General features: G+C 36.2%; 1 protein-coding gene across 1 annotated transcript in view; it reads right to left on the bottom strand.

Moving 5' to 3' along the window:
* The window catches only part of MDGA2 (MAM domain containing glycosylphosphatidylinositol anchor 2), an 814,342-nt gene that overhangs the window by 295,182 nt on the left and 494,610 nt on the right, over window positions 1–24,550 (bottom strand). Inside the window, exon 4 of the mRNA XM_068545716.1 lies at window positions 283–479. Within this exon, the coding sequence (XP_068401817.1) occupies window positions 283–479 (197 nt within the window). The remainder of the gene's footprint in view (window positions 1–282; window positions 480–24,550) is intronic.

The following is a 24,550-nucleotide window of genomic DNA, read 5'->3' as shown; positions in this document are numbered from 1 at the left end:
TATAATTACTTACTTTAGAGTGAAACCTAGGCAAACCTAGACAAAGAAATATGTTAGGATACATTAGATTGTTTTCAAGAGTTAACATTATCCATTTAACTACCACATGAAAAATAAATTGTTCTTCATTATTTGAGTCCTCTGATCTTTCAAGCACATGTTATTTTTTCAAAGGTCAGACTGGGAGAAATTATCTTTTCAAATTGATGTAGTATTGCATGCTGCCTGAATTAGAAAGGTATCCAGCAGAGTGGGGTGGAAATACTATACCTCAATTCCTACCTGGGTAAAGAAGGGTTCATAAATCTCAACTCCTTTATCAGACCCTTGTAGTAACACCTCCTGGCCACGTCTCCAGCTGTACCGAACAGGTGGATTGGAATTGGCAACACACCGGAGGAACACTGTTCTCTCATAGTAAAATTGTTCTTTAGCTTCACCTATACTTTGGTGAACAGTTACTACTGGATCATCCAAATCTAGAAAACATAAAAACAGTGTTATGAGTTACATGGATTTTAAAGTACTGTACATATAAAACCTAACCAAAGATGAATTTTCCTAATTGAATGTATTATTTTTAACTAGAGTCTTTTTCATTGAGTTTATTGAACTCATTTGCAGAGAAATTTCCAGTGATAGAAGGTAAAGCTAAATAATAGTTACTTCTTAAGATCTCTATTTGCTGAAATAGTACGACTACGTATTTCCAACACATCGTCAACAGCCACATAAAACAGAGCTCCATGAGAGAGATCAGAAAACTTAAGAGGTTAGCCAAAACGAAGAACCACAGTCATAAAAATATCAAGTAGCTCAACTAGCTCTTAACTTTAACATACTTCTTTTTCCAATTATTTATAACCTATATTTTAAAAATAACTTATGTTTATAAATTATTATAATCTTTGTAGTAAGAAAATATCTTGTACTGGGTTACATTTTTCCTTCATCTCATACTTTATATCCCAGATCATATTTGCTAGTTAAAAATGTGCTAACAGAAGGTACTATTAAAAGGCATTAATATTTCTATTATTGAATACTGGAACTAAATTTTTGCCATTTTACATACATTCTAAAGAAGGGATATTTACTACAGGGTTTAACAAACATTTTCTGGAAAGAAACAATTCATGAATATCTTGGGCTTTGTGGTTCACACAGTCTTTGTCTCAACTACTCAACTCTACCATTGTAGTGTGAAAGCATCCAAAGACAATAGGTAAAATGAATGAAAGATGAGGGTTGCTGAGTTCCAATTAAACTTTATTTACAAATGCAGGTGCCCCAGCCAGATTTGGCTCATGGGCCATAGTCTGCCATAGATTGCCAACCCCTATATACCATATCCCAAGTTCTTTTCTTAAGAGAAAAAGAAATTAAGGAGTGTATTTGCTTTAAAACAACTGTACTGTGTATTTGAAACTTTCTAAGAGAGTATATCTTAAAAGTTCTTATTACAAGAAAAACAAATTTGTAACTTTGTATGGTGACCGATGGCAACTAGAGTTATTATGGCGATCATTTTGCAATGTATACAAATATTGGATCATTATTTTGTATACCTAAAACTAATATAATGTTATATGTCAATTATACCTCAATAAAAAAAAATACAAATAAATATTTTATAAAGATGTGTTAAAATAATAAAAAGGCAACTAAATTAGTGAAGTAATAGCTTCCCTAAGGAAGCTAAGTGATCCCTAAGGAATCAAAGTGAAGAACAGAATCCCAAATTTCCCCAGTTTTAAAAAAGCTTTTTTCCAATGTGAATTGCTTGACAGTCCTACTTAGATGTCTAGCTTTGCAACATTCTGAGTTTTCTTTTTTTTTTCCAACATTAGAATCTTTTCACAGCTATCTCAATGGCCTCTAATTTTAGTAGTGACAATTTACAGAACAACTGCTGCTTTTTCGGTAAAGTTGTAGGAACTTTCAGCTTAAATTCATTCTATTAGCTCTGCAGGGATATATGCCTGGTTTTAATAAGTTGGAGTACTTAGGGATACCAGCATTATTATCATGAAATGTTTAAAGGTCTTTAAAATCCATCAAATGAAATAGTCTCTTATTTGATGATTAGGCTTTTACATATAAATCAAATCCTACAGGCGATTGATTAGCTGAACTCCGTCTTAGTGGCTTGAAAAAAAGGTACTGTGAGTCAGTAGTAAACAACTTATTTTCTCTTGTTCAAAACATAATTTCTTTTAGTCACAGTTTCCTTTTTAGAAATATAAGCTGTGTTATATTGTAAAAACAAAATTCTCAAGCCAGAAACTTTCAGAAGAAAACAGATTTGGATGGGAAACATTGTAACAGTGGTGACACTCTTTGGGTTCCAAATAGCTATTAATATTGCATTTTTCAAACCCATTTATTGATGTATCCCTAGCTCTTTTCATGTTAGGTGGTGGTGTTGATAGGCACAGTCAGGAATAGACCAAACCCAAACAATCCTTTAAACAAGCTCTTCCCTGACTTAGATGAGTTTCGAGTCACTGGCCTTCTGAGGATCTAATCCTGTGACAATGGCTTACTGAACATTGTATTGGCAGAATTATCTGTTAGACTCACCCATGTTTTGGAATTTCCATTTCATAAAACTCCCAAATGATTTTTTTTCACACTTAAAAACAAATATGCCATTGGTGGTTACCTTTCTGTACAGTATAAAATATTTGTTATTTTTATTACTATTTTAAAAGATTAAAAACACATTTAAAAGTGAAACAAACAAACAAACAAAAACTAAACAAGCCAAAAACAAGATTTCTTTTAGACAAGTCAAATAATGGCATGGCTAAAAAATATATTTTAAGTGAGATTATATGTTTGTGTTTGTGTGTACATATACATATATACATACATGATATATAGTTTAAGTGATATATAGAAATATATCATTTAAAAGATATGTTTAATATATACTCTATATATTACTGAATATATGTATTTGCCTTAGGTCAGGTTTCTCGGAAAAGAGACTCTAAGACAGAGAGATGTGTGCAGGAAGTGTATTGGAAAGTACCTTCAAGACTCGTGGGGGAGTGAAGGAAATAGATTTGTTAAGGAGGACAGCTGAACTACAGTGCAGTTGCAACTGAGGTCTCTAACTCTAGAGAAGTTTTGGAGCCCTGAGGTCCCCTCAGAGCTGTCCTGCCGTAAGACAAGGAGGCGAAGCCTTTATACTACAACCCTCTCTCCCATCAACCAGTCCTGGCAAGTGTGCTGCTCCCCACCAGGGGCCTTGACCTTGGGAGGGGCAGCTCTCTTTGGCTTATGGCAATTTCTAGAGAAGGAATTAGCCGATAGCCATCAGCTGCTAAAAGTTCCAGTGGCTGGAGGAATAAGTGCTTCAGCCCTGAGGAAGGGATCTGGGGGTGTATTACAGCATCCACCCAGATCCACCTGTGAGGTATGAAAATTCACTCTATCTCGGAAAAGCTACTCCAGGATTTTGGGTAGTCACCTTTCCTAAGAAATCTTCCACAAGAAACTGTGGTGGGATGATAGTCATCATCTCCTTCTACTATTACCATTCTAGATTGCTCTCATCCTGGGCTAGTACATCTTTTGGTATAAGTAGCTTACCTAGTGAGGCTACCAGATCTTTGTCACTGAGGATTTTGAGCCCCTGGTAACCGTGCTCTTCTCAAGCTATTACTGATGTGTTTGTCAGTTTACCACCAAAACTGGACAACAGAACAGCAAGAAATGACTCAGTGGATCAACTGGGTATGGAATATATTCTTGCTGCCTCACTGTTAATGACAATCCTACCTTCAAGCTGACTATATGGGCCAGTTACTCCTGCCAGGATGGTGACTCCTCTTTTCTGCTATTTTCTGACACAGGAAGCCTAAGGTAACAGAGTAGCAGCCATGTCTTGAAGATTAATGGGACTCTTGCTGTGTCACTTAATAAAAGCTTTTCCCTTTCCGAGAACTAGAACCTCTAAACTGGCAGAGAGACCAGAGTTGTGGGGAGGGAAGCATAGATTCCCCAAGTGGATCACTGAATGTGATGGTAGTAAGTAGGGTCTCTACTTGATTCTTGATTCTTGAACCTATGTATTCTCCAAAAAAAAAAAAAGAAAAAAAGAAGAAAGAAAGAAAAAGAAAAAGAAAAAGAAAGAAGGAAAGAAAAGAACAAAAGCATCATATAATAATGGTCATTGATTTAGGATGTATCCTGCATCACAGAAGATGGCACTCCCTCCTTACTGGATATTATCTCTCCAAGACTCAGCTGCCTCCTCCAAAGGCCATTCTATCACTCTAGTAAGTTTTTTTTAGGTGGCATAGAATATGATATGACTAGAGATTACCATGGCAATGCTCCCACTGCATATCTTCACTGCTATAAAATGTGCTTCTGGTCCCATGAGTGATTAGGTAGGATCATGTATTAAGAATAAAACATTCTGAAAGCCTTTGGATAGGGCTGATGCTAGCTGAGGTCAGCAGAAAAGTCCATATTCAGAATACATGTCAAATTTAATCAAAACGATGCACTGTCACTTTCAGGGTAAAAAAAGTTCTAATATAATTAACTTGCTACCAAGGGACTGGTTGGTATTCTTGAAGGATAATGCTTTATAAAGAGTCAACTGTTGGTGTCTGTTGCTGCCAGGTTAGATACTCAGTAGTGGCAGTAGACAGACTAACCTTCATGAATGATAACCCATATTTCAAACTTATGCATAGCCTCTATCCCTACCATTATAGCTATTCTTTTCATGAGCCTGTTATCCCAGCTATGGGTAGCCGATGACCGAAGTTGGTTGATATCAACTGTCTGCATTACTCTGTCTATTTCATGTTTTGTGCTGCTTCTGTGGTAGGTACTTATTGGTGCTCATTAACATGCAATACAAATATTATCACACTTCATGCCATGCCCACAGTTCCATCCAAATACTTGAACAGATCTCCCCTTTCCACACAAAGTGGTTGACCAGGTACACCACCCAAGTCAAAGTTCTGTCCACTGGGAAGATTTTCCCCTTATTCCTGTCTATCAGGGACATCACAGAGTGGGGTTCTAGTGAAGCAGCCGTCCAATTTTGGGCTTGAAAGAAAGAAAGAAAGAAGCTCAGCCTTTTTTCTCCACCATCAGCTCAAAAGAGACCCTCTGTGTGACCAGGTATGAACTCAGATAGAGACACTGGTAAAACACTGATAGATGCCATAGGGGTCTGGGCACTTGCTTGTACATTTTACTTAGGTGCTTTGGCCCTGGTCATGCCTCATCTTAGATGTACCACTTCCATCTTATGATGGACCACTGATAGGTCTGCCCTATTTTATAACAGAGTGTTGGTAGATATGACAAAACCCAATGCATGATTGGCACTTCAGGCCACGTGGTCTGAAAATTACCAGGTTCAACAATTGAACAAGGAGTCCTGACTTTTTATTATATGACCATATTCAGCCTCCTGATCATCCATCTGATTTCTTTTTTAAAAAATTAATTAATTTTTATTGTAGTTGCTTTACAATGTTGTGTTAGTTTCTACTGTACAGCAAAGTGAATCAGCTGTACGTATACATATATCCCCTCTTTTTTTGGATTTCCTTCCCATTTAGGTCACCACAGAGCATTGAGTAGAGTTCCCTAAGCTATACAGTAGGTTCTCATTAGTTGTCTATTTTATGCATAGTATCAATAGTGTATATATGTCAGTCCCAATCTCCCAAATCATCCCACCCCACTCCCTTTCTCCCCTTGGTGTCCATACGTTTGTTCTCTATGTCTGTGTCTCTATTTCTGCTTTGCAAATAAGATCATCTATGCCATGATTTCTTTAACTGTGTATATGGGGCAATACACTTGTTGACTGTCCTCTTATTTTGCCTCAAGGGATGCTGTGTTCTATTAACCATCTCCATAGCTCTCTGTGAGTCTAGAGCACTGGATGCATTTGAACTAGCTGCTCATTAAGACAGCTGTGTCCATCTTGCTTGTGACAACTACGTACTGCCACCTAGCCTCTATTACTTTGAGATCCTACCATCCCATCGTTATCAGGAAGATCAATTCTGTAATAGCATCTCCTGCTATGAACATTTGCCTACAGAGAACAGTCACCTCTGAGAATCAACGATGCCTGCATCTCAGTCATCAGCACATTCCTATTGCTTTAATAAATGTGGTGTCTTCTAAGCCTTTACACAGAATATACTGAGTTGATGACTTTTGTGGCTGTAACCAGTAAATTTACATATCTGAGCCTTTTGATCCCTTTTTCTACTATCTGCACAGCAGTTGTGGCATGTATACTTCTTTTTATGGGACCCCTGCTTTCCTCAAGCTTCTAAGAACCATCCTAACAGCAGCAACTATGTCCTGCTATCCTGGCCAGGGTCTGGATCATACATCATGGGAGAATGCTCCCATATCAATAAACCCTTATTCTTTATCTCCATTTGATCTTATTCTCCACCTCCAATCTTATTCAATCTTATTGTCAATCCCACTTGGTCCAGCAGCCTCAGGATCCTACTCCCTACATACTCTCCTGACTCCTACCACTAAATATTGGCTAGGGTCTGCAGCTCATTTGAAGCATAGCATAGGTTATTTCCTCCCTTAGAGAAAAAGCATTTCTACGGTCAAATCATGTCATCTATTGACCCTATATGCCAATCTGGTGGCAAGAAATGGAGGTAAGGGTATATCCTAAGAGGGGTATGTACTACCACAAAAGGAAGAAGATTCTGCATCATATTTAAGCAAGATAGAAGTGAAGCCCCTAATTGGAAGAAATGGTCCACTTCTGTAGGCCCAGAAGGTTTAGGAATATCTAGGTTTTCAAGGTTTTTAAGATCATAAACCCAGATATACCCCACCTCCCCAAGTCAGGGTTCTACTTATTCCCAGCTGGGGTTCAGATCTTGGCTTGGCTGATACGCTGGGACTGAGGATTCAAGATGCTCTGGAACTCCGTTATACTTTTAAATAAATTCTAAGCCTTATTATCAGCTTTTATAACCTCTGGCTAAAGAAGATAAGACTTTCTTTATATTCTGCTACAGAGGCTTTCTATCCTCACACATTACCTTAAACTCATGATTAATCACGCTCAGTCTTTTATTCTGTCTCTCCATTGTATAAATAGCACTCAGCAGAAACTGATTCCATTGTTCTTATAATTATTACTTTCCATTGAATTCCTCAAAAGCCTGAGATATTGAATTCACAGAGCGTTACCTTCCGTTGGTACCTATCCTTGTTCACCATCTGTGAAGGTTTTAACAATTTTACCACTATAGCATTCAAGGGCTATCCATAGTCCACCTACCACCATCTATGGGGTCCTCATTGCCAGCCAGTTAGTGCACTGATGGGTGATCTAACATTCTATTTAGACTCTACTTCCTCAAACCATCTAGAATGTTTCCTTGAAAATATGATTCTCTGATGAAGAGATGCATTCAGGAAATTTACTGGGGAGTGTTCTCAGGATCAATTCTTGTGATGGTGTGCAGACCAAAAAAAAAAAAAAAAAAAAGAGGCAGGATTAGGTAGTGGGGGAATTAAACTGGAATGCATCACTACAAAGTCTCCATATGGTCCAGAAGGAGCTCTAGAGTGGAGATGGTCTTTCAGAGTCATCCTACGAAAGACAATGATCAGTCACTGGATTAGGCCTGGTGAGGAGGAGGCTTGGACTTGGGTTAGGCGCCTCCTTCCAGCTGAAGGTAATTTCATGAGAGGGATTCACTTGAGAGTCAATATCTTCCAACACTCCCAGGATATAGACAGAATACTTGCTATGCTGTTCCATCTGAGGGCTTTGAAGTTCATTTCTAATTTTCTTCAGTCTTTATTTACAGTTCAGGGACCATAAGATAACTTCTTATATTTATTCAATCATCAATTTTCACACTAAGTGGCTTAGATACTATTACAAAACAACACTGGGATATTTTATGTTATTGCTGACTTTTTTTTTTTTTTTAAAGATTTATTTATTGATTGATTGATTGCTATGTTGGGTCTTCGTATTGCTGACATTTTATCTGCATTTATTTCTTCTTTTAAAATAAATTTCTTTCAGTTTTATAGGCTAAGTATGTAAAATTCAAACACCTAGAGATGATATTCACTGGCAAATGCAAAATGTTACTTTAAACAGAGACTGATTTTTAAAATTTAATGGAGGCCAAAACTCCTATTTATACGATAATGTAAATCATTGAATATATTATTTGATACCTGAATATCTGCTTTATATATTTTTAAATAACAACACTAAAATGATTTTCTATAAAATATACCCCTATGTGGATAAGATCTATATCTTAGTCTTGTTGTATTCCTAGAACTGGACATAGGGGCAAAAGTAGTCAATAATGATCTAATAAATTAATATAAAGGAAGATTAATCTGTAACTAATATGTTCAATGTCAATTTTCAACAAGGTTATCTATACATACTACAATAATAAGGCTAAGGAAAATTCATTTTTTCCCCATAAATGCAATAGCTACCTAACCCTTTCTAACTGAAATAATTTTCTGTAAACTTTTTCTTTGGCTGATTAAATATGCCATAAACTGACAAATTAAAGTCATTTATATATATAAAATGATGTAAGCTACCTTTCTTAACCCTAGAAACTTACATGAACTGAACTGGGTAACTGATTAGATATAGGGCTGAGGAAAAGGTGGGAGTTTAGGAAGGACCTGGCTTGGCAGTTGGGTAGACAACGCACTAACTGAAATAGGAAATGTAGAGTGAGACCTATACCTGGCCATGGGAGTGGGTGAAGGAAAATGTGAAAGGGAAAGGAGTTATTTTTGTTTGGACCGTGCTCAGTGTCAAGCACCTGTTGCTCTCTTAATCACAATATTTATAAGCTGGAGCCAGAATGAGAAGTCTGGGCTACAGATGTGCATCAGGAGACATCAGTATTCTCTGAGGGAATGAAACTACTCAAGAGGCGTGTAGAATGAAAAGAGGAAAGGACGAAGGAGAGAGCCCTGGTCAACATCAAGTGGAGGCAAAAAAGAAGGGAAATACCTGAAAAAGACTGAGGGAAAAGTGATGAGAGAAGTGGAGACAAAACAAATTAGTGGGAAACAAAATAAATTTTAAAAGTAATTCCACGCCCTTGGAGGGGTTGGAGAGCAGAATAAATGGTGAAAAGAAATCAAGGTAAAAACAGAACTGGAAAAGGACTTTACATTTGGCAAGAAATATGTTACTGGTGAGCTTCATCAGAGCTGTGCCAGTGGAGTCATGGAACCAGTAGTCATTTTTCTACACCTTAAGAGGTAAAAGATGAAAACACGGAATAATTAATGGATATAATCCTTTCAAGAGACTTGGTTCTGACAAGAAAGAGTTAGGGAAGTAGCTGGAGGACAACATGTGATCATAGGAGTCTTGCTTTGTTTTCACTGTTTTGTTTTCCTCTAACTTGAGAGATACATATTTAAATCCAAATAGGGAAGAGCATGGAGTTTATAAGGAAAAAAATAAAATAAGAGGGAGCTCTAGGAGAATGGTAGATGCTTGAACTAGTTAATTTTTTTTAACATCTTTATGGAAGTACAATTGCTTTACAATGGTGTTAGTTTCTGCTTTATAACAAAGTGAATCAGCTATATATATATATACATATATCCCCATATCTGCTCCCTCTTGCATCTGCCTCCCACCGTCCCCATCCCACCCCTCTAGGTGGTCACAAAGCACTGAGCTGATCTCCCTGTGCTATGCGGCTGCTTCCCACTAGCTATCTATTTTACATTTGGTAGTATATATGTCCATGCCACTCTCTCACTTTGTCCCAGCTTACCCTTCCCCCTCCCCGTGTCCTCAAGTTCATTCCCTACATCTGCGTCTTTATTCCTGTCCAGCCCCTAGGTTCTTCATAACTTTTTTTTTTTTTTAGATTCCATATATATGTGTTACCACACGGTATTTGTTTTTCTCTTTCTGACTTACTTCACTCTGTATGACAGACGCTAGGTCCATCCACCTCACTACAAATAACTCAATTTTGTTTCTTTTTATGGCTGAGTAATATTCCATTGTATATATGTGCCACATCTTCTTTATCCATTCTTCTGTCGATGGACACCTAGGTTGCTTCCATGCCCTGGCTATTGTAGAGAGAGCTGCAATGTACATTGTGGTAAATGACTTTTTTTGAATTATGGTTTTCTCAGGGTATATGCCCAGTAGTGGGATTACTGGGTTGTATGGTAGTTCTATTTTTAGTTTTTTAAGGAAGCTCCATTCTGTTCTCTATAGTGGCTGTATCAATATACATTCCTACCAACAGTGCAAGAGGGTTCACTTTTCTCCACACCCTCTCCAGCATTTATTGTTTGTAGATTTTTTGATGATGGCCATTCTGACTGGTGTGAGGTGATACCTCATTGTAGTTTTGATTTGCATTTCTCTAATGATTAGTGATGTTGAACATTCTTTCATGTGTTTGTTGGCTATATGTATATCTTCTTTGGAAAAATGTCTATTTAGGTCTTCTGCCCATTTTTGGATTGGGTCGTTTGCTTTTTTGATATTGAGCTGCATGAGCTGCTTGTAAATTTTGGAGATTAAGCCTTTGTCAGTTGCTTCATTTGCACATATTTTCTCCCATTCTGATGGTTGTCTTTTGGCCTTGTTTATGGTTTCCTTTGCTGTGCAAAAGCTTTTAAGTTTCATTAGATCCCATTTGATTATTTTTATTTTTATTTCCATTTCTCTAGGAGGTGGGTCAAAAAGGATCTTACTGTGATTTATGTCATAGAGTGTTCTGCCTCTGTTTTCCTCTAAGAGTTTTATGGTGTCTGGTCTTACATTTAGGTCTTTAATCCATTTTGAGTTTATTTTTGTGTATGGTGTTAGGGAGTGTTCTAATTTCATTCTTTTACATGTAGCTGTCCACTTTTCCCAGCACCACTTATTGAAGAGGTTGTCTTTTCTCCATTGTATATTCTTGCCTCCTTTATCAAAAATAAGGTGACTATATGTGTGTAGGTTTACCTCTGGGCTTTCTATCCTGTTCCATTGATCTATATTTCTGTTTTTGTGCCAGTACCATACTGTCTTGATTACGGTAGCTTTGTAGCATAGTCTGAAGTCAGAGAGCGTAATTCCTCCAGCTCTGCTTTTCTTTCTCAAGATTGCTTTGGTTATTCGGGGTCTTTTGAGTTTCCATACAAATTGTGAAATTTTTTGTTCTAGTTCTGTGAAAAATGCCATTAGTAGTTTGATAGGGATTGCACTGAATCTGTAGATTGCTTTGGGTAGTAGAGTCATTTTCACAATGTTGATTCTTCCAATCCAAGAACATGGTATATTTCTCCATCTGTTTGTATCATCTTTAATTTCTTTCATCAGCGTCTTATAATTTTCTGTATACAGGTCTTTTGTCTCCTTAGGTAGGTTTATTCCTAGGTATTTTATTCTTTTTATTGCAATGGTAAATGGGAGAGTTTCATTAATTTCTCTTTCAGATTTTTCATCATTAGTGTATAAGAATGCAAGAGATTTCTGTGCATTAATTCATTGATTAGCTCTAGTAGTTTTCTGGTAGCGTCTTTAGGATTCTCTATGTATAGTATCATGTCATCTGCAACCAGTGACAGCTTTACTTCTTCTTTTCCAATTTGGATTCCTTTTATTTGTTTTTCTTCTCTGATCACTGTGGCTAAAACTTCCAAAATATGTTGAATAATAGTGGTGAGAGTGGGCAACCTTGTCTTGTTCCTGATCTTAGTGGAAATAGTTTCAGTTTTTCACCATTGAGAACAATGTTGGCTGTGGTTTTGTCATATATGGCCTTTATTATGTTGAGGTAAGTTCTCTCTATGCCTACTTTCTGGAGGGTTTTTATCATAAAGCAGTGTTGGATTTTGTCGAAAGCTTTTTCTGCATCTATTGAGATGATCATATGGTTTTTAACCTTCAGTTTTTTAAGATGGTGTATCACATAGATTGATTTTCGTATATGGAAGAATCCTTGCATTCCTGGGATAAACCCCACTTGACCATGGTGTATGATACTTTTAATGTGCTGTTGGATTCTGTTTGTTAGTATTTTGTTGAGGATTTTTGCACCTAAGTTCATCAGTGATATTGGCCTGTAGCTTTCCTTCTTTGTGACATCTTTGTCTGGTTTTGGTATCAGGGTGATTGTGGTCTTGTAGAATGAGTTTGGGAGTGCTCCTCCCTCTGCTATATTTTGGAAGAGTTTGAGAACGATAGGTGTTAGCTCTTCTCTAAATGTTTGATAGAATTCACCTGTGAAGCCATCTGGTCCTGGGCTTTTGTTTGTTGGAAGATTTTTAATCACAGTCTCAATTTTAGTGCTTGTGATTGGTCTGTTTATATTTTCTATTTCTTCCTTGTTCAGTCTCGGAAGGTTGTGGTTTTCTAAGAATGTGTCAATTTCTTCCAGGTTGTCCATTTTATTGGCATATAGTTACTTGTAGTAATCTCTCATGATCCTTTGTATTTCTGCAGTGTCAGTTGCTACTTCTCCTTTTTCATTTCTAATTCTATTGATTTGATTCTTCTCTCTTTTTTTCTTGATGAGTCTGGCTAATGGTTTATCAATTTTATCTTCTCAAAGAACCAGCTTTTAGTTTTATTGATCTTTGCTTCTGTTTCCTTCATTTCTTTTTCATTTATTTCTGATCTGATCTTCATGATTTCTTTCCTTCTGCTAACTCTAGAGTTTTTTTATTCTTCGTTCTCTAATTGCTTTAGGTGTAAGGTTAGGTTGTTTGAGATGTTTCTTGTTTCTTGAGGTAGGATTGTATTGCTATAAACTTCCCTCTCAGAACTGCTTTTGCTGCATCCCACAGGTTTTGGGTCATCCTGTTTTCATTGTCATTTGTTTCTCGGTAGTTTTCGATTTCTCTTTGATTTCTTCAGTGATCTCTTGGTTATTAAGTAGTGTATTGTTTAGTCTCCATGTATTTGTATTTTTTTACAGATTTTTTTCTTGTAATTGATACCTAGTCTCATATTGTTGTGGTTGGAAAAGATACTTGATACGATTTCAATTTTCTTAAATTTACCAGGGCTTGATTTGTGACCCAAGATATGATCTACCCTGGAGAATGTTCCATGAGCACTTGAGAAGAAAGTGTATTCTGTTGTTTTTGGATGGAATGTCCTATAAATATCAATTAAGTCCATCTTGTTTAATGTATCATTTAAAGCTTGTGTTTCCTTATTTATTTTCATTTTGGATGATCTGTGCATTAGTGAAAGTGGGGTGTTAAAGTCCCCTACTATTATTGTGTTACTGTAGATTTCCCTTTTATGGCTGTTAGCATTTGCCTTATGTATTGAGGTGCTCCTATGTTGGGTGCATAAATATTTACAATTGTTATATCTTCTTCTTGCATTAATCCCTCGATCATTATATAATGTCCTTCTTTGTCTCTTGTAATAGTCTTTATTTTAAAGTCTATTTTGTCTGATATGAGAATTGCTACTCCAGCTTTCTTTTGATTTCCATTTGCATGGAATATCTTTTTCCATCCCCTCACATTCAGTCTGTATGTGTCCCTAGGTCTGAAGTGGGTCTCTTGTAGACAGCATATATATGGGTCTTGTTTTTGTACCCATACAGCGAGTCTATGTCTTTGGTTGGAGCATTTAATCCATTTACATTTAAAATAGTTATTGATATGTATGTTCTTATTACCATTTTTTAAATTGTGTTGGGTTTGTTATTGTAGGTCTTTTCCTTTTCTTGTGTTTCCTGCCTAGAGAAGTTACTTTAGCATTTCTTGTAAAGCTGGTTTGGTGTTGCTGAATTCTCTTAGCTTTTGCTTGTCTGTAAAGGTTTTAATTTCTCCGTCGAATCTGAATGAGATCTTTGCTGGGTAGAGTAATCTTGGTTGTAGGTTTTTCCTTTTCATCACTTTAAACATGTCTTGCCACTCTGTTCTGCCTTGCAAAGTTTCAGCTGTTAACCTTATGAGAATTCCCTCGTATGTTATTTGTTGTTTTTCCCTTGCTGCTTTTAATATTTTTCTTTGTATTTAATTTTTGATAGTTCGATTAATATGTGTCTTGGCGTGTTTCTACTTGGATTTATCCTGTATGGGACTCTCTGCACCTCCTGAATTTGACTATTTCCTTTCCCATATTAGGGAAGTTTTCAACTATAACCTCTTCAAATATTTTCTCAGTCCCTTTCTTTTTCTCTTCTTCTTCTAGGAGCCCTATAATTCGAATGTTGGTGCGTTTAATGTTTTCCCAAGATCTCTGAGACTGTCCTCAATTCTTTTCATTCTTTTTTCTTTATTCTGCTCTGTGGTAGTTATTTCCACTATTTCATCTTCCAGGTCACTTATCTGTACTTCTGCCTCTGTTATTTTGCTATTGATTCCTTCTAGAGAATGTATAATTTCATTTATTTTGTTGTTTATCATTGTTTGTTTGCTCTTTAGTTCTTCTAGGTCCTTGTTAAACGTTTCTTATATTTTCTCCATTCTATTTCCAAGATTTTGGATCCTCTTTACTATCATTACTGTGAATTCATTTTTCAGGTAGACTGCCTATTTCCTCTTCATTTGTTTGGTCTGGTGGGCTTTTACCTTGCTCCTTCATGTGCTGTGTGTTTCTCTGTCTTCTCATTTTGCTTAACTTACTGTGTTTGGGTCTCCTTTTGCAGGTTGCAGGTTCATAGTTCCCATTGTTTCTGGCGTCTCGCCCAGTGGCTAAGGTTAGTTCAGTGGGTTGTTTAGGCTTCCTGGTGGAGGGGACTAGTGCCTGTGTTCTGGTGGATGAGGCTGGATCTTCTCTTTCTGGTGGGCAGGACCACCTCCAGTGGTGTGTTTTGGGGTGTCTGTGACCTTATTATGATTTTAAGTAGGCCCTCTGCTAATTGGTGGGTTCGTGTTCCTGTCTTGCCAGTTGTTTGGCCTAGGGTGTCCAGCACTGTAGCTTGCTGGTCGTTGAGTGGAGCTGGGTCTTAACATTGAGATGGAGATCTCTGGGAGAGCTTTCGCCATTTGATATTACATGGAGCTGGGAGGTCTCTGTTGGACCAATGTCCTGAACTCAGCTCTCCCACCTCAGAGGCACAGGCCTGATACCTGGCTGGATTACCAAGACCCTTTTGGGAAGTCTGAGGTCTTCCTCCAGTGTTCAGTAGGTGTTCTGTAGGAGTTGTTCCACATGTAGATGTATTTCTGATGTATCTGTGGGGAGGAAGGTGATCTCCACATCTCACTCCTCTGCTATCTTGAAGCTCCTCCTGAACTAGCTACTTTAATAAATAATCATTTTAATGGTATAATTATGATATGAACTTTTACAACTCAACATTCTTTAAGATTTCCTTTATCAGTAGTATTGCCCTATTTTAGGGGTTTTCTTCCAAGCTTCCAGCCTTTTAGGCTAGAAAACTTGGAATTATTTTAATCCTTCCCTATCTTTTTATCTAGGCAAGATAGTTCACCTTAAAAAAAAAAATCCGGGGTTCCCTGGTGGCGCAGTGGTTGAGAATCCGCCTGCCACTGCAGGGGACATGGGTTCAAGCCCTGGTCTGGGAAGATCCCACATGCCGTGGAGCAACTAGGCCCGTGAGCCACAATTACTGAGCCTGCGCTTCTGAAGCCTGTGCTCCGCAACAAGAGAGGCCGCAGTAATGAGAGGCCCGCGCACCGCCATGAAGAGTGGCCCCCACTTGCCACAACTAGAGAAAGCCCTCGCACAGAAACGAAGACCCAACACAGCCATAAAAATAAAATAAATAAATAAACCCAAAAGTTAAAAAAAAAAATCCAAAATTAGTTCTTATACATTAGGTACCTGTTTGAGTAAAGGTTCACTAAGTCATGGAAGCAAGCATTTGTTTAGTCTACTCTGCACTTAAACTGGGATACTCTAGTGACATGAAGAGATAACTCATCTCCCAGCATAATTAATCTCTGTGCTTATGGTTAATCAGTTATTAACTTCAGCTGAAGTCATGGGTGTAGTTACAAGTTAATGAATCAATTAATCTCAAATATAACCACAGCAGAAGCATGTTTTCCACAGGGGTTTATTCCACCATTTGGTCCAATTTTTCTTTCTTTAATCTTTGAATTAAACCAAATGAATCTAAAAACCCAGATGGCAAAGACACACTAAATACTGTACTGGATGTAGTCTTTCCCTCTGGGAAGTTCCAGAAATCTTAAAAATCATATGCAAAAGAAATCCAAATGTGTTTTCTTAAGGAAAATAACCAGTCAATATACTTGGAGGCACTAAATTAGTAAAGTATACTACTTTTTCATTTTATGGGTAAAAATTTATGTTATTATTATAACTATGGGATGGATGTACATAACAATAGATAATGCTGAGTAACTAACCTGAATAAAATTAAGTTGCCTTGAAGTTATACAAGAGAAACTAATTAAATCATTGTTAGATATATCAATAACCAAGAATAAGGTAACTTATTGTAAACAAAGCTTCTGTGTCAATGATTTGTAGTACTTTCTGCAGATACCAATACAAAAGCACTGTGTTTTTAGATAAATCAATGAGAAATTTTGTGCAAGTTTGAAAACAAGAAATGTTTTATATATTTTCCTGCATAGTGATTTGTAAACAATGACTAATTTTATTTGATAACCCATAAAAGAAAACAGACACAATGAGTACTTACAGCCAAATTCTTAACATGGGACATTTATAAGAGTGAAGCTATCTGTAAGATTTAGACTCATTCTTATTTGAAATTTTGTTCTTACTCATGTACTTACACTGGGTAGAATACACCGTATCTTCAATAATTAAAAAAATGTAACCCCATGTTTTAAATGGGGCCAAATTAAACTTAAAAGCTTTTGAACAGCAAAGGAAATTATTGACAAGACAAAAAGATAACCTACTGAATGGGAGAAAATATGTGCAAATGCTATGTCCAATATGGGGTTAATATCCAAAATATATTAACAGCTCACATAACAATATCAAAAACCAAACAACCCCATTAAAAACTTGGTGGAAGACCTGAATAGACATTTTTCCAAAGAAGGCATACAGATAGCCAATAGGCACATGAAAAGTTGCTCGACATCGCTAATTATCAGGGGAAATGCAAATCAAAACCACTATGAGATATCACCTCACACCTGTCAGAATGGCTATCATCTAAAAGACAAACAAATGTTGATGAGGATGTGGAGAAAAGGGAGTCCTTGTACACTGTAGGTGAGAATGTAAATTGGTACAGCAATTGTGGAAAACAGTATGGAGGTTCCTCAAAAAACTAAAAATAGAGCTACCATGTTATCCAGCAATTCCACTCCTGGGTTTATATCCAAAGAAAAGGAAAGCATTAATTTGAAAAGATACATATGCCCTACTGTATAGCAGCATTATTTACAACAGCCAAGATATGGAAGCAACTTAAGTGTCCATCAACAGATGAATGTAATGAAGTACATTTATCTTTTTTGTATAGCTTTGGTTGGTAACGTGTGGTAAAGTATGCCTCATTTTCTCCTCGATTGCACATGAAGTCTTTACTCCATCAAGAAATGAATTTTGAATATCATGCAATTTAGAGGTCTAGTTTTATTTTCTTTCTGATGTAGGTACAGTATCAGCAGCACCATTTAATATTTTATTATCTCACAATGAATTGAACATCAGCTTTATCATATATTAAATTCCCATGTGTAATAGGATCTATGACTTTGTCTATTCCTGTGCAAAATCATATTAGCATGATACAGTAGTTTTTATCTTCTGAATTCTATTAAGACAACTTTATTCTGTCCCAGCCCCTCACTGCTATTCTATTTCACCTTTCTAGGTTATTCCTAGGCTTCTGTCTTCTAGTTAATGTCTATATTATTTTATTTCACTCAAACTTAAAAATTATATAAACACAAAACTCTGGGAATGATTTGGGATTTCATTAAACTCATTCATTAATTTGGAATATTTTATGTCTGTTAGCAGTACTCATTCAAAAACATGGTATGTCTTCTCAGTAATTCAGAACATATATTCTTAGATATGAAGTAACACTTTCTTCATTTAGGTTCTATGTCATTTTTGAAAAATTTTTCTAAATATTTCATAATTTTTGAAATAATGAAATATTTTTATTGCCATTATTCATTACTAAAATAGGACTATTAATTTTTGTATACTTAACTCATATTCAATTACTTTCATAGTCTTTCAAACATCCAAGAACTTTTTGTTAGTCTTTTGTGTTTTTATACATAAATATGTATTTTATATTCACGTTATATATATATTTAAAATATATTTATATATAAAATTGTTCTTATAATTTATAAGCAAAATTTAATTTTTAAAAAATTTACATCAATAATTTTATTTTCCTTTCTTAGAACATTTGCTAGAAACCTAAGACAATATAAAAACTAATAGTGCAAACAAGCATTCATATCTGGATCCTAATGTTACCGGAAAATTATTTTAGTTTTCTCTTTTTGTCATTTAGGATTTCTAAATTGAATATTCTTGATTTAAGTTCTTTTTTTTCTACTTCTAATTTATTTAGAGATCTGTTTTAAAATTAAGATGGCTGCAAAATTGTATTAAATGCTTTTTAAACACCTATTGGTGATGTGTGTATACATTTTCATATAGTGAGGAATCTACTGTATTCCTTGAGTAGGGTTTTTTTGGTAATATTTATTGCACGTTTATTCTATTGGTTAATTAATTTGCTAAATTTTACTTAAATTTTTTGTATTCATTGCCATAAAAATTCATGTATAATTCTCCCTTGTGTTCATCATTCTTACATCTGCAGTGAATATCTAATTTAATTTCATGAACATAAGAAAATATCTCTACTTAATAAATATGGCTTTGTGTTCTAAGCATGCTTTTCAACAAGGTGTATTATCTATGCTAACAAAATCATTATTCCTAATATAAGCCTAATGTCTACAGAAAACAAAATTACAATGTATAGCATTATGTAACTCTTTTCTTTTTCTCCATTATTTAGTTACTTCAAGAGTTGAGTTTGAAAATATACATTTCAATAATGAATTAAAATTTTAATTATAATTTAGTGAACTGTGTAGTAAAGCTTCATAAAAGTACCTTCTATATGACCATACACATTGCATAAATTAACAACAAAATAAAGAGGGCAGATAGCATTCTTGTTCCCAGAGATATACATTTATAAGCAATATCAAGAAGAAATGTCTCAATTTACCCACTGTAGATAAAGGGGGCAGTGTATCCAAGTCAAAATTGTGTACTTTTTGGTAAAAAAATTATTTTCAAGTAATAATGAACATTTATGAGATATTATGAACTATTCCCTTAAACATGTTTTGTGTTCCTTAACAGCTATCTAGCAAAATAATAGGAAAACATGGAAAAGTACAGGGAAGAATGTTAAAAAAAAAAACCAACCCATAATCTAGATGAAAATTTAATTTGGGTATATGTCTCCCAGTCCCAAAACCAGATTGAATATCATTTTAAATATTATATTTCTTGCTTATATCATGTGTATTATGACATCATATATTTTTCATAAACATTCACTGTATCTCTCCTACTCTCATTTTCCCGGCAGTAGTCTACGTACTGAGTTTTCAATAGGAAAGAAAGAAAGAGAGAGAGAGAGAGAAAGAAAGAGAGAGGAAGGGAGGGAGGGAGGGAAAGAAAGAAAGAAAGAAAGGGAAAGGAAGGAAGGAAGGAATAGGGAGAGAGAGAGGGAGGGAGGGAGAGAGGGAGGGAGGAAAGAAGGAAGGAAGGAAGGGAGAGAAAGAGAGAGAGAGAGAGAGAAAGGAGGAAGGGAGAGAGGGAGGAAAGGAAAGGAAGTCCAAAGCACTAAATAATTACTTAAATAAATAATTTGTAAAAATCACTGAATTATAAATTATGATAAGGGCTAGGAGGAAGGTATAGGATGCTATGAGAACATGTAAAAGGGGAACACATAAGTCTGTAGCATCAGGGGAGGATTTGGTAAGAGCTGGTTGAGGAGAATTTCAGGCAAAGGGTGGATTATTCAGAGCCCCTGGAATGGGCAGCTTTGTGAATTCCAGGAACTGAAACAAAAGTGGCATGGCTGAAGCAAAGGCAGAGAAATGGAAGGAAACCTGGGGTGAAGCTTGAGAGGTAGGCAGGGCTCAGTGGAACCAGGTCATATAGCATATTAGGCAGTGGGAAGCTTTTGAAGAGTTTTAAGAAGGGTGTTACATAAGCAAATTCGACCTATAAAAGTTGGGAGATGTATGATGTATTTTATACTACTATGTATAAAATAGGTAACTAATGGGAACCTACCGTATAGCACAGGGAACTCTACTCAGTGCTCTGTGGTGACCTAAATGGGAAGGAAATCCAAAAAAGCAGGGATATATGTATATGTATGGCTGATTCACTTTGCTGTACAGCAGAAACTAACACAACATTGTAAAGCAACTATACTCTAATAAAAATTTAAAAAAAAAAGTTGCTCGAGCTGCATTGCCAAGAAGATACTGAAAAGCAAGCGACAACAATGAATATGAGGAGACCAGTTCGTATGACTGTTACAAGTGTCCAAGGGACTAGAATGGTGCTAATAGAAATGGAGTAGTTGTTTTCAAACGGCTATATAATAACCCACAGTATTATTGTAAACACAATGAAATTGTAAAATAAGTCACAAATTTTGCAGAAGCAATTACATTGAGTTCATCATGCACAAAGAACATTTTGAAGTTGATTTCATAATATAAATCATCAAATCAAGAGACAGTTGTTTTAACTATATGGTCTAATACAGTTTGACTTTATTCTTTGTGGTGATCAATATGAAAAGAAAGGCTCTACAAATGACAAATATGTAAATCCTGACAGTCAAGAGGGCTGAGATGAGGCTAACTAGAAGAGTACACAGTTTGAAGGAGTCAAAGAATGTCTTGGAAATTGGACTTCTTATATTACGGTTCTCATATTTGGGATCTGTAAAGATTTGGGGAAAAAATAGGTAAATGTCTGGCTCTCATCAAGTACGAGGACTAACATTTGAACTCCATCCCTATATTTTGAGTATTACCCACCTCCCACCAAAAATGATGAAGATGATAAATACTTTCTTTCCCAGCCTCCTTTTGTAGCCAGAGTGTGGGCACATGACACAAGCTCATCCAACTGGATGCATCCACCATAAACCTTGAATAAGGAGCTATTGACAGAATGGAAGAATCCATTCCAGTGGCATGTGGTGGAGGTAGCAGCAATAATATTGAGTTTTCTGGTAAGCAGGGTGAACTGTGCTAGTGACAGCAGCCAGGGTTTGATACATGCCACAGCAGGGCACTTTGGGAAATTCAATGTACTGTGCCTGCAGAAGTGGTAGCCCTGACCTCACTGGTTTGTGGAAGGATTGGGTGTGTGCTCCCCCATGTTGTTTAGCCTCATTTATCGCTGATTGTTTTCTAAACTTCATTCTGAAGCCTGAAATCCAGTCTAAAAAATTTAAGTTCATTCATTCAGTTAGTTTAAATCTGCCAGAGTTGAAGTCTCCTGCTTGTATGCAATGGTTTACTGAATTAGCAGTAAGTACTAATAAATATTAGTATTAGTGGCAGAAGGAATAAATTAACTTTATTCCTTCTGCCACTTGTCATTGGACAGGCTATTTCTTTTCCTGCTATTGGATAAAATTTGGGGCATATTTCACAGCTTTCCCAGTTCCCTGTAGTCAGTCACAGGCACAGTCCCCTTTTTGTAATTAAAATGTCCAGTTCAATAATTAAAAAAAAACTTGTAAATCTTTTAATTTAGACTTTCTCCATTGCCTCCAGCTGTATACTAATGTAAGCTTGATATCCTGAAAGTCTGAGGGGAACAAATGGAGAGTGAGGGGGCTTTACTTAGTGTCTTTTTCTCCCTTTGCCTATTTTTGTTCTTTGACTCTTCGTTCCTACTCTCACTAGCTGTAGAGGTTAGCCCCTTCAGGACTGTAGGGATGATGACTGAGGAAGGAGTGGTAGGAACTATGGAGCCCTGTCTTTTGTAGATGAAAAAGTCTGCAGATCTTAAGGTGGAACTCTTGAAATCCCTCTCACTTGGCTGGAGGAAGCATTACCATCTTAATCCACCTGAGAGTGTTCAATGAAGCACTCTGAACAAAGAATTCCTTGTCTTCTAGCCCCAGGCCCCAATCTAAATTGCTTATAAAACTGAAGTGGCGTGTCTCCAATGCCAGCATAGATGGTCTAGCAGCTCACTTTGCGAGAGGTATTTGGCAACTTCTAAATTGATCTCAGCCTTCCAGTCTCTGCCAAAACTGATACACAAATAGACTCAAGGCAAAGTATTCTGCTACTCTTGCAACTATGAGCCCTGACACATAGAGCTTTTTTGCATTCTGATAAGCCTTTTTCCTAAACCTAATCCCTTATTTATTGATAGGCAAGATAAAGACACACTTTTGTCCTACTTCCTACTTTATTTCATACCTAAGAGTAGCACTGGTGGCTAATTATTAAGACAGTTCAATTTTTGTAGGTCAATATACACTTTCTGAAGTTTTGATTTCTTCAGTTTTATAAGTAGCCCTGTTTACTACTTTAATCTTTAATTCATCCTTAGAAACTTTTAAAAAAGATATAATAGCTAATACATATATACTATTTCATCAATCCAAAAATATATATTTCGATATAATTATTTTTTCTATCTTCTCAAAAGAAATGCAAGATGTATCTTCGTGCTTTTAACAACATTGGTTATCTCATCCATAATACATGCTTCAGCGTCTTTCTGGTATTTGGCAAGGTATTTTTCGTAGCACATTGTGTAAGAATGGGTCTTTAGAATAGAATAAAGATACCTCAAAATGAGACACAACCTTAGGTCTAGACTACAAAGCCTGAAGGAACAAAACTGGAAACCGATGATTATTAAAATAAAAAATTAAAATTAAAAAAAAAAGCAAATATGTGAATCAGCTCAACGAAAACCTCACCTGAGATAAAGAGAGTGTTTTACATACAACTCCAGTGCTGGCCTGATGGTACAAAGAAAATAACTGACTTTGTACCCACTACTGATTACCAAATGCTTCTCATTCTAATTTAAAAACTAATCAACAGGGACTCCACACAGGCAGACAAGACAATTTGTGTCAGCTAGAATATATCAGGCAGTCTAGCCCAGTATGCAGAGTATAGGATTCTGCTTTCAGCTGCCATCTCCTAATGGTCTGGATTTAGCTCTCTGAAAATTGGAGGAAATTAGCAATACTGCCAATGTAGACTTTGACTAGTCGCCACTGGCATGCTCCACTTGTGAGAATCCACCCACCCTTATTACTGAAGTTGATACCTATTTAAAAAGTAACTACATGAAACTAATTCTAATTAAAGTTGAATAGGAATCAATTTAACTTTCTGGTTACAAGGAGAACTGGGTAATCTCCAAGATCTCTGCTCTAAGTCTTTACTAATATTGCAGTCTAAGGCAATTTACTTAACCTCTCTCTGCTCCCATGTCTTCTCTTCATATAGGCTCTGCCAAGGGAAGCACCTCGGAGCCAGCTGACGTGAAAAGCAAAAAGGACTTTCTGATTGAGTAGAGAGGGAAGAGAGCACTGGAGATTAACCAAGAGGAGAAAATCAGCATTGGTGAGCATTCTTCTCACAAGACAAAGCAGCAGAGGCCAAAGGAGCAGAAAGGAGGCAAGAGTAGCAGAACTGACTTACAATGCCTCACGCCATTCCCTTCTTTTATCTGTCAAAATATAAGAAAAGGAAGTCAGGGACTAGTGTTCTGCTGTTGAGAATGATAAAAGAATCTCAGATTTGTGACCACAAGGAATCAAATAATTGATTTTGGTCAGATTTATTGTTTCCGCAGAACTAGAGACTGTCAATCAAAATGATCGATAAATTAGTAAATTGGGCTGGGATCTCTCCATACTAAATATTAATTGAAACTATACAAAAAAGTATTTTTAAAATAACATATTACATAGTTCAGAATATAATGCTACTAAACAGCATGAACTGAGTTCTATAAAAGGAGATAAGTTTAATAAATGTGTGTGAATTTTATAGTCTGATATTGAGCTATCAACCAAGTTCAATTTTAAAGAACTGCCTCAAACTCAAATTAATTCACCTTAAGTTATATTTATACATTAAATCTAAGAAGCTGGAATTTCACAGTGAAGTAATAAAATGCTAATAAAGCTAATGGAAGAAATTCTGCCTTCAAGACACTAATTCAATGAAAGTTACATGTACCTCAGCACAGTTCCCCTTTGACTGAGAACTGATTCACCTAAAGTATATAATTTGTTAAACCTTAGCAACATTTAGACCTGACTGATGTTTATGGATATAAGTTCTATGAGACTTAAACACTAGTCTTTTATTGTCTCACTAGTTATAAAACTAATTGGTCTAATTTTGGCTCATTCAAAGTCACATTAAAGGAAGATTAATTAATTCATGTTATGTATTTATTTAGTCAGTCTTTCCTGGGCATTAAAATTCCCCTTCCAGGGAATTCCCTGGTGGTCCAGTGGTTAGGACTCAGTTC

Source organism: Eschrichtius robustus, chromosome 1 (genome assembly GCF_028021215.1).
Source record: "Eschrichtius robustus isolate mEscRob2 chromosome 1, mEscRob2.pri, whole genome shotgun sequence".
NCBI lineage: Eukaryota > Metazoa > Chordata > Mammalia > Artiodactyla > Eschrichtiidae > Eschrichtius > Eschrichtius robustus.
This window is presented reverse-complemented; position numbering and strand designations above follow the sequence as displayed.